Raw genomic sequence first — 10,370 nt, 5'->3', positions numbered from 1 at the left:
CCCATGAGGAGGGAGTTTTCATATCTCGATTCCTCAGTCTTATGTGTAAAGAATAAATAATTCACTTATTACTAGTTTACATCAAAAGCATTTATTTATATATATACTGTATATAAATATATATATATGGCGTGAAACAATTGCATACAGTTTGTGATCCCAGATGCATTATGGGACATACCAAGTCATCAGGAGTATCTGCGTGAAATCCGCCGACTTGGATGAAGCTGCCCTCACTTGCAAAGTGCACGTGCAGATGTTCAGGTATCACAGACCTGGCTATTCTGTTGGGCATGTGGGACCCGACCAGAAACTCATTGCTGAGGTCCAACAGCTTCACGTGCAGCTCAACAGCTTCTTTTCTCTGCCGGGAAAAAAAACAACAACAACAAAATTCTGTTACCAGGCAGTTGTGTTGTCTTAAAAAATACCAGGTGTGGGACCAGGAGAATTTGACATTCGTGTGCTGATGCTTTCAATGTGTGCACGGTTTTATTTTGCGATTGTTTAAAAAGAAAGATGATGGTGAAATGATTTAACTCACCAGTTTGTCTTCCAGGTGAATTCCGCTGATCTCAAAGTCAAACATGAACAACTCCGCTACACGTCTGAGGAGGGAACGATACATCACAACATGTTACAATTATGACCAAGTAAAAGGGTTTTTTTTGTTTTGTTTTTTAATAAAAAGTGATAATCAACCCAATCATAGGAGACTGACCTTGTGTCAGGATCCAGCTGAGCAACAATTTCTGGGTTGTCCAGCAATTCCTTCAGACTTTTACACAGCTCAACATTGGTGTTCAGCCTGAAACCCACAGTTTCCCACAGAATCATCAACATTTGTCAGAATGCGTCTCGAAAATAACCAAAAAGAAGATATAAGAAGTGTTGACAACACGTGTTCATCACTACATCCCTATTGATGACCTTTAAAAAAAAGTCGATACAAATGTGTTGCCTCTTACTTTTCCACGACTGTGCCAATCTCTATACAGGTTCTTTCTGCAGCTTCTCTAAAAGCTGGATCAGGATGAGCTACTTTGACAAAGTCAGCCTGGAAAATAAAGAAGAGACAACACGTTAATAACAACTGAGTTAAATACATTATTATTATTAAGGAGTATATTCTGTTCAAACGGCAGAAGTGTGCGACTCACCAGGTCTGCAACTTTACACAAACCATCAGACAGTTGGTCAAAAGACTCCACAGTCTCAGCACCTGGTGGACAGGAACAAGCTTTGTGGACCAGGAGCTCAGTGTTTTTTAAAGCAGCCTTTGTGGCCGCCTGAAACCCAGAAGGACAGCTCAGCTCTGGTACTCCAAACAGGCCCTGTGGGTCACAGGTCACATGTTAAGGAAGGGAAGAAGAAGAAGAAAAAATATACTTTTCCAGAGTTTATTACAAAACAATAAAGTCGAACCGCAAAAGTCTTGATACTGTCACATTGAAAGGTAACTGGCTCTTACTTTATCTTCATCGGAATTTCAACATTACCCTTTTAATAAGTTAATGTAAGAAAATATTTCTTACAGATGGGGTTAAACATAGTGCTGTTTTTTAACTAGTGTTTACATCACGAGCTTTGAAGAAAACCAACAGTTCATAAACTGATATCGACACACCCACTGTGAAACAATAAAAACATATTACTATTTTGAATGAAACATTAAACGTTGAAATATTATTACGTATAAACGAATGTCTATCTATAAGCTATATGTACTTAAGCAGTGAAAGGACACACTTGTGTCGAGTACATACCACGCTCTTCTCGAACATGTCCAGTCTCTTGGCAGGTTTGGCGTTGAAAGCAGTCCCCACGGAAGACCAAGTGGTGACATTTCTGCGGACCCTCATCCACAAACTTCTGTGTTTCACTAGGTGAAACAGCCTCCATGTCCAGGGTGACATGTTGTCCTCAGTCTGTTGGCTTCTTAATGCAGCTTCCAGAGGCTAACGGAGGGCATGCTACACATTACCTTCAACACTTAGCAGGAAGTTGGGGACGTACCTGTCGAATGAATGTTTTTAAACAAACAACAGGTTGAAAGTTAAAGACAAGTTGTTAACTCGGCACGAACGCCGTGTACATGTTTACAGGAGTAAACACATCGCTCACATGTTAGCTCACCGGCTAGCCGTTCAAGTAAATCTGTGCGTCTTGTGCAGGCGGTACTTTCGTCAAGAACGTCCTCATAAATAATGTACATCTGAAATAGAGCAAAAATAAAAATAATAATGAATTACGGTCCCAATGTTGGTTAAGAATTCGGTGTGACCGTGAGTATGTTTAAAAGTGTTCCGTTTGTAATTTCAAGAAATCTAGGTATGTCGAAAGTGCTGCACAGTACGGATACTACATCCTTTTAGTGACGTCACATAAAAGGGGCAACCTAGGAAAAATCCAAGTTAAACGATTTAAAATAACAAGTGCAAAAAGGATTGCCAATTATCAAATAATAATAATAAAATAAATTAATAAAACATTTAAATAAAAAATAAAAAAAAATCCAAAATGTTGTATTATGTGATATCAAACTCCACACAATACAACTTGAAATTGTGACTTTATTGATAGGTGCTGTTAGTCATCCACTTCACTCCACAACCACATTTGTTGATAGATTTTCTGCCAATTCTGTTTATTAAAGGTGTAGTATGAAAAACATTTTGCAAAACGTCATAAAGCAACTATTTGGAAACCTCCCCATCAACAAAACTAAACCATAAAGACTGGCAATACGTTTAAGACAACTCTGGAAAAAAAAAATTAATACTGAAAAATAGGAAACAGGACAATAACGTCTTCCCAATATGAGAAATCACAGCATTTTGCAGCCAATACTCTTGGTTATGTGTACTGGGCAAAACAGGTACCAATTTGTGACATATGGCAAGACAATGCAGTCAAAGTTAAAGAAAAAAAACCAAAAAAAACCTTATATTTAAATAATGCATTGCTACTGACAAATCAGGCCTTTCAATTTAATCCAATTAAATATTTACAACTAATTGCTAGAAAACACAAAACCAATGAAAAGATGAAACAAATGGGGGTTGGAAATAAACATACAGGTTCATTTGGCTCATATCAGAACAATACAGTTGAGCTGTATGTGTGGGTGGGTTTAGAAAAGGAGTGCTGCAGTCAAGTCTGTTTCTCCTCTTGGATCAAAAAGGAAAAGAAAAAAGAAAAGAAAAAACACAAAAACAAAACTGCATGTCTGAGACTACAGTAAACTTATTTGACCCCTGAGTTTCTAATGCAAAATCTAGTGTATGAAAGAAATACCTCATTACAGTGTATCTTAGTGCAAGCCAGCAATATGCTTGATTAAACAGAGGTATATTAGATAGCACCCAAGCTGACAAAGACCCCACCCCACCCCACTGCCCCCCCACAATCGGCTCCTCTGCTGGCCAAATCACAATAAGCAGTGTGGGCTGTGGTGTCCTGCTCTGCATCTGCATTTGTGAAAGCCAGGTTCAAATGCTTGAATGTGTATTTTATCTATAAACATAATTCTTTTTTTTTTTCATAGAAAATATAAATATCCCTGAATGAAACAGATTCACAGCATTTACTCTCGAGGACTCCAGTGCTACTACCATAACATGGCTACTGACTGTCATTAAGATCTCCAGTTACTGTCCCAAAGCAGCTACGTCCTTCATTCGCTGTACTGATAGTTCACCGTACGCTTCCCCCGGTTCCGGGTGTTCACACGTGTCTTTCGCCGGGATTTGCTGTAAGATTCGTCGCTGTCTTTCCCCCCGTCCTCCTCCTCCTCCTCTTCCTCCTCGTCTGAGGCAGAGTGCTTGCGGCGCTGCCTGAGCTGATGACTGGAAGTCCTTTGGCCGATGCCAGACTTTCTGTGACTTCTCCTCTTTGGACTGCTGTGGGACCCTGAGCTGGCAGAGGCTGACGACGACTTCTCGCTGTCTGAGTCAGAACTGCTGTCACTGCTGGTACTGCTGCGTTTCTCCTTCTGTTTGTGTTTTGGCTGCCTTGCGTTTTTCCCTCTTTTTGAAAAACTGACATCTTTGTCCTGCTCCTCAGAATCAGACTGGGAAGTGTCGTTCTTCTTAATGCTTTTAGCGCCCCCACGTTTAGACTCTTTTTGGGGAACTTTCGGTGAGCTTGTGTTTTTACTGTTTGATGACACCGTTGTCGTCTTCTTCCTCTTTCCTTCCTCTACCCCATTGTCGGAGTCAGAGTTGTAAATGCGTTTTCTCTTGGAAGACTGCAGGTGATTACTGGTCTCAGCAGGAGAAGGTCTGCTGCTTCTGTCTGACCTTGAAACTCTGGCTGTTTTGTTGTTATTCCTCTGTTTGTTCAGACTGACAGAAGCAGAGTCTTCCTCTGAGAGAGAATTGTCGCTGATATATTTCTTTTTTGGAAGCGTTCGCAGATTTCGCCTTTTACTCGAGGCGTAGTCCGAATCATCCGACTCCTCCTCTGATGAACCGGTGGAACGTTTCCTCCGAGACTTACTCTTGGGTTTGTATACCTGCTCAGAACTCTCAGAGGTAGAAGACTCTCCACGAGTCCTTTTGGATTGGATCCTGTTTCGTGTCGACCTGAATTCTTCTCTGGAGTGATGGCTTTCCTGATCCGATTCTTCATCTCTTACGTTCCTTCTCTGTCGACTCCGTGGTCTCCGTGGAGAATCACAACGTTCATCTGATTCTGCACCATTGAGTTTTTTATTTGAGGCAGATTTTTGTGTATCTTGGCTTTTTGACGGAGAAGCTTTGCTTTTTTTGTTAGAGTTTTTCACGGTGCTTTTGTCCACCTTTTTCCCATTGTGATAGGGTTTCTGAAAACCTTCGTCTTTGTCCTCTTCATCAGAGTTCAAAGGAGATTTCTCTCTTGTAGTCCTGGGTTCACTGTCCTCCTCTTCCTCCTCCTCCTCATCATCTTCATCACTTGTGATCCTTTTACTCCTGGCTGATGTAGTTACTGTGCTTCTTGAACGTTTCTGAGAAACTTGTTCTCCAGCTTCTGCAGAGCTCTCGTCCACACTTTCCTCCTGGTCAGAGCTGCTGCCAGTCCTGTGTTTTGCACCATGTCCATTTACGTGGGACTGAGTTTCTGCAATGATGAAGAGATGATAACATTTTCTCAGAGTCAAAGAAATTAGCAACGTTAGATCAACATAACATTTTCTCAGAGTCAAAGAAATTAACGTTAAATCATTAACAAACAAATAAAAACAGTGCTGACCATTTCCCTTTGTGGCAGCAGCTTTCTTTGGTGTCCCTAGTTTGTTGGACGTGTTGTTTTTACCCTGACGATTCTGGGACGACGATGACGCATCAGTGTCACTCTCATCTTCCTCATCCTTTGAGTGGTCCGATTTCTTTGTAATTTGTGGTTCTGTATTGCAGAAAAAAAGAAGAAAAGATCATAAAAACCTATTTTTTGCTTCATGTACTTTTGTAGTTGGGCTGCCTAGTGACTAAAATGTTTTTTATCAGAGATTATGATGTTTGTGAAATAGAAATGTGTGATCGTTTCTGCTCACCCTGTGATGAATTCTCTCCGTCAGAATCAGAGCTACTCTGGATCACAGCGCTGCGTTTGCCAGCTCGCGCCGCCTGTCGACTACTGGTCCTTTTTGGCACTGCCTCCACTTTTTCTTCGTCGTCGTCGTCCGACACTTCGAGGAGTTTGATCCTGTCTACAGCGGCCCTGGCCGTCTTTCTCTTGAGTGACCCGCGGCCGTTGACTTCGCCCTCCCCCCGGTCCGAGCCCTGGGACGTCGGTCTGTCAGTGTCCCACCGTTTACGTCTCTCCCTGCGAGACGACCGGCTGCTGTGACCGTTCATCTCCACTCTGCTCTCTGAAAACAGACGGTGAAGTGACCAACCCGCTGGGGATTTGACACAAACATGAAAGGGTTTAAATCATTAAACTGTGTTTACCCGTCTTCTTCCTGTCTGCAGCCACACTGTTCCTGGTCGACCAGTTACTCCTCCTCTTCTCACTCCTGCGGCTGGGCCCTGAGGACAAGGAGGACACTTCTCCATCCTCGCTCTCCTCACCTTCACTGTCAAGCTCTTCATCCTCCGCCTCTTCTTCACTATCGCTCTCTGGAACTGACAATAAAAAAAACTTTAACTTTTTAGGCATCTGACACAATTTAAAAATCAGTTCATCGGAGATTCTCCATCAAATGAAACCAACCTTTTCTCCTTTTCTTGGCACATTTGCTTCTGGTCACTCGTGACTTTTGTCTACTTTGATGGTGTTTCGAGGAACTTTGTTGTTTCTCCTCGTCTGATTCACTTCGCTCACTCTCGCTCTCAGACTCTGGATGAAAACACACATGGAAGTGTCAAGTCAGCCGTTACCATGGATATCGTGTCCATGGGTATTTTTCATGAACTATCTAAGAATTATTGATAATTGAACATGGCCAAACAGATCAGTTTTACATGGACGTCACAAAAAACGTACCATCTGTCATTTACACACACTGAAGAAAACACAGAAACAACTCAAGTTTATACTTCATTCTTAATGGCAGATTATGTATGTATATCTGAATTTGAAATGTTTGACACTTTTTCCTCTAGAACATACACGTCATATGAAGACCATCGGCCCCTTTTTTTTTTTTTTTTTACCTGATGTAGAAGCAGCTTTGGACTCGTCCTCTGAGGAGCTGTGACCTGAGCTGCTGCTCCGACTCCTCCTGGCTCGTTCAGGAGCAGACACTTTGGCTGAGGTAGATTTGGTCACTGAGATCACCTCCACTTTTTCCTGAGTTTTGACTGCAGCCTTCTTTTGGCTGCAAACATTTTTTTTAAGTATAAGAGATGTTTTAAATATAAGAGATTACTTGTAATGTCATTGTACACCTAGTGTACAATGAAAGAATTACAGGAGTACGGACCGTGTTGTGGCAGTGGGCTGATCCTGCTGCTGTAGTTTCTTCCTGAATCTCTGACTGCGGCGCAGCCTGTCACTGCTCTTCACAGCAGTTTTGTACTCGGATATGATTGTTCTGAATTTCTCCTCGAAGAAGGCAGAAAGACGCAGTGTCATGCTGTAAATCTACAACAGGAATGAAGGAAAAAAAAATGTCAGGAATTAAAATGTAGTTTTTCAATCTACCCTTCAGACGTCTGAGACTACACCCCACCCACCTTGGAGCGTTTATTGGGTGTATAGGCTTTAGCATTGGCAAATATCAGACGAGCATCTTTGCAAAGTTCTATGGGGTTTTCGTAGTGGTCTTCCTCCAGGGTTCTTTTCACTGAGCCAAAGTCCATGGGCGTGTGGATGATGTCATGATAGTCCTTGGCGCAGAGACACAAAAAAAAGCACGTTAGACTTCATTTTTAATCAGCACCATCAGAAACACCCAATGCTAATGTTCGGCGTTAGCTGATGTGTCGTAAGCCGAGCCTTGGCGTGCGGTGATGACTCACTGGATAGTTCTGAGGGTCCACAGGTTGTCTGAAGGGCTCGGAGTCCTCGCACTCAAAGATGTAGTTCAGCAGATTCTTGCACTTTTCCTTCCAGGCGTCTCTGTCTGGCAGCACCTCTACAGAACGCTGCCACGTCACGAGGAGAGAACAAAATCTTTTGTCACGATCACCCAGGATGCTCTGCTTCTACTGGATCAGTGACACTCTCCAAAAATAAATACATTTGACTTGAACGTTTTGTTTACCTGCCGCAACCGTTGCCCGGCTGAGGTTCCTGGTGCTTCAGTGTCTTCATCCTGGTCAGGATTAAAAGTGAGGATTTTTTATTTAATACAGTAGAAAAAAAAACATGTAATAACAAAAAAAATGAATGAATGAAATGTTTCCTTCATCATTAATTAATCATAAAAACTTCAGATAAACAGGACGACACGGTGAGTTGACTAATAAAAACCCACCTCTTCATCATCATCCATCTCTTCCACCGCGTTATAAATCTCCATGATATCTGTGCAGCTTGGATTACTGAGAAAATAACAAACGTGGGATTTTTTTTTTGTTTATGCTGCGATGATGTGAAACTGGAAGACAAAGACCGACGCCTTTTTCTAACTTACTTGACGAATTTCTGCAGAACGTTGGTGATGATCTTTGCAGAGTGGGCGATCTTGCTCCTCGGCTCATTGAACGTACGGGCGTTATGTGCAATATATCTGGCATCCCAAATTAATGCTGAGAGGCGTCTGTGGAGGATCAAGGGTTAATCAGAAAGTCAGACTTCCTGTAGTAAAGAAGAGAAAAGGAAAAGGAAAAAAAAAAAAAAAAAGGCCAGATTCTCACCTGTAGAATCTGTGCAAGAGTCGCAGTTTGATGGTTCCCAGGTCGGTGGGATAGGCGATGACAGTGCAGTAGGTGGGATACTGGACCAGGTCCACGGGACCAGAGAATGGAGCAGCAATTTCTGTCAAAAAATATGAGACAGTTAACGTTAACTGTTACCAAATTCAGATGAAATTGACTGAAATCACATCATGTTAAAGGATTATATTTCATCTTGAAAAAGAACCGAACACAGAAACACAACTTTAAAAGGACAGATGTGTGTGTGTGTGTGTGTGTGTGGACCCACCGACGGTGATGAGCTGGTCGATGCCAGACATGATGCGTTCACACTCCTCGTCCCTGCTCCTCTCTCCCCACTCTCCTGACACAGGTTTGTACATCAGCTCACTCATCTCCTCTGCCGTCACCGGTATACCGCCCCCTTCTGTCTCCGGCTGCTCGGCTGCACGGGAGAGAGGGTTCGTGTCAGTCACACTTGTGTGTCAGTGTCTCCACTGAGTTCAGTCTGATGTTGTTTGTCAGTGAATAAAGAATGAAACCAAATACCATCATCTGGAATAGGCTCCATGTCCCAGGGACTCAGTTTCTCTGTTTCCCCGTTGTCCCACCTGGTGGTTTACAAAAGCTGGTGTTAGGTTGGTCAACATGTTGACTTCATACAGAACATTTACTCATGTGACTGCGTGTGTGTTGTCACAGATGGTGTGTGTTTTCTCTCACCTGACTTTAAAACACTGGAACAGACTGTCAGGATATTCCAGCTGGTACGGCTCCTGACAGACGATGGTCCCAAACCACCAGGCGTCGTCAATGACCGAGCGAAACCTGTCATCTAGACCAAGGGAAAACATCCAAATATAACGGCAGAATCATCTGTGGAAATACAGACTTTTCTAATTGTGTAAAAACCTACTTGGTTGCCAGTTTCTACGAAGAGCTTCGTCATAACTCTGTCTCAACACCAGGAAATCGATAACATCTGGCATGTCGTGATACCTGTGGAACACATCACATTTTTTATTATCCTTTTTTTTTAAATATATATATCAATATAAAGAGCTTTCAGTGAAACTGTAAATGTGATAAACCACCAGTGAGCTGCTTACTTGACAGAAAAGGACTTGTCGGTTATTTTCCTGGTGCCGTGGTCAATCAGAGTGAGTTTCAGACAGCACAGAGTGGGGGGGCAGACTTCATATTTGATCCCTGTGATCTTCACAAACTCTTGGTCCTAGAAGTTCACAGGTGGGTCAGGTTATTAACCCCTGAGACCCAAAAGTGTGAGGATGAAGTTGAACTCATCTTACCCTCAGTTCTGTTTTCTTCCAGGGCTGTTTGTCTAAGTTGATGGGATACAGATCATTTCGACTGACTGCGTCCACGTAGGCCTCGTGTCCCTGACGAAAGTAGATCACCTGACCACACACACAGAAATAAGTCTGACAGTGAAAACACAAACAGTCCATTTTTTTTTCTCATGGACTGATCAAACCAACTGTTTAAGAAGTGACATCTGTAAAACTATACAACTCTTCTCTAAAAACATATTTCAATTTTTTTTTTACCTCATCACCCATTTGAGGAACGAAGGGAGATTTCCTGGGGATGACATCAGTGATCCACGGTGAGGGTCTGAACTCGTTGGACACTTCCCTGTTGATGGACGGCCGGGCCTTTGGACGCTGATTTTCACCATGACAGAAACAGAACATGAGATAAAGTTTGTCACAGAGACAGAAGAGAAAAAAACGTCCCTCTGAGCCACATCTCACCCGGGGAGACTTGTTCTTCTCCTTCTTGGACTTCCCCTTGGATTTCTTCACAGGTTTTTCCTCCTCGTCACTCTGCTGGTGGTGCTGCTTGTCCTCCTCTTCCTCGTTCTCCTCTTCCTCCTCCTCAGTGGTGCTCAGTCGGCGCTGCACTCGTTTCTTCCTTGACGACAAGGGCGTGGAGGGCTGAAGGTTGATGCCGGCGTCTGCCGTCCAGTCAGAGTACTCGCTGGACGTGTGGCTGTTTCATCACAGACATTTAAGACAAAAGGTTAAAAAAAAAAACAACAACAACAACAACAATCTGAACCAA

At 42.7% G+C, this 10,370-nt stretch overlaps 2 protein-coding genes across 2 annotated transcripts in view; both read right to left on the bottom strand.

Annotated features, from left to right (window-relative positions):
* Nucleotides 1–2,354, bottom strand: part of LOC103377613 (mitochondrial intermediate peptidase) — a 20,153-nt gene extending 17,799 nt beyond the window's left edge. The window contains exons 1-6 of the mRNA XM_025055198.1: nt 1,767–2,354; nt 1,161–1,334; nt 969–1,057; nt 722–808; nt 545–608; nt 182–364 (exon numbers count right to left, since the gene is read on the bottom strand). Of these exons, the coding sequence (XP_024910966.1) occupies nt 182–364; nt 545–608; nt 722–808; nt 969–1,057; nt 1,161–1,334; nt 1,767–1,916 (747 nt within the window). The 5' untranslated portion in view covers nt 1,917–2,354. The remainder of the gene's footprint in view (nt 1–181; nt 365–544; nt 609–721; nt 809–968; nt 1,058–1,160; nt 1,335–1,766) is intronic.
* A 199-nt stretch (nt 2,355–2,553) lies between these two features.
* Nucleotides 2,554–10,370, bottom strand: part of brwd1 (bromodomain and WD repeat domain containing 1) — a 20,085-nt gene continuing 12,268 nt past the window's right edge. The window contains exons 24-44 of the mRNA XM_008308464.3: nt 10,061–10,298; nt 9,854–9,970; nt 9,596–9,703; nt 9,395–9,519; nt 9,202–9,284; nt 9,009–9,120; nt 8,835–8,896; nt 8,575–8,730; nt 8,286–8,406; nt 8,063–8,188; nt 7,904–7,970; nt 7,691–7,741; nt 7,446–7,571; nt 7,161–7,313; nt 6,908–7,068; nt 6,639–6,802; nt 6,196–6,321; nt 5,934–6,107; nt 5,534–5,851; nt 5,233–5,385; nt 2,554–5,103 (exon numbers count right to left, since the gene is read on the bottom strand). Coding sequence (XP_008306686.1) covers nt 3,677–5,103; nt 5,233–5,385; nt 5,534–5,851; nt 5,934–6,107; nt 6,196–6,321; nt 6,639–6,802; nt 6,908–7,068; nt 7,161–7,313; nt 7,446–7,571; nt 7,691–7,741; nt 7,904–7,970; nt 8,063–8,188; nt 8,286–8,406; nt 8,575–8,730; nt 8,835–8,896; nt 9,009–9,120; nt 9,202–9,284; nt 9,395–9,519; nt 9,596–9,703; nt 9,854–9,970; nt 10,061–10,298 — 4,168 coding nt within the window. The 3' untranslated portion in view covers nt 2,554–3,676. The remainder of the gene's footprint in view (nt 5,104–5,232; nt 5,386–5,533; nt 5,852–5,933; nt 6,108–6,195; nt 6,322–6,638; nt 6,803–6,907; nt 7,069–7,160; nt 7,314–7,445; nt 7,572–7,690; nt 7,742–7,903; nt 7,971–8,062; nt 8,189–8,285; nt 8,407–8,574; nt 8,731–8,834; nt 8,897–9,008; nt 9,121–9,201; nt 9,285–9,394; nt 9,520–9,595; nt 9,704–9,853; nt 9,971–10,060; nt 10,299–10,370) is intronic.

This window comes from Cynoglossus semilaevis, chromosome 4 (genome assembly GCF_000523025.1).
Source record: "Cynoglossus semilaevis isolate Cse_v1.0 chromosome 4, Cse_v1.0, whole genome shotgun sequence".
Classification (NCBI taxonomy): Eukaryota; Metazoa; Chordata; class Actinopteri; order Pleuronectiformes; family Cynoglossidae; genus Cynoglossus; species Cynoglossus semilaevis.
This window is presented reverse-complemented; position numbering and strand designations above follow the sequence as displayed.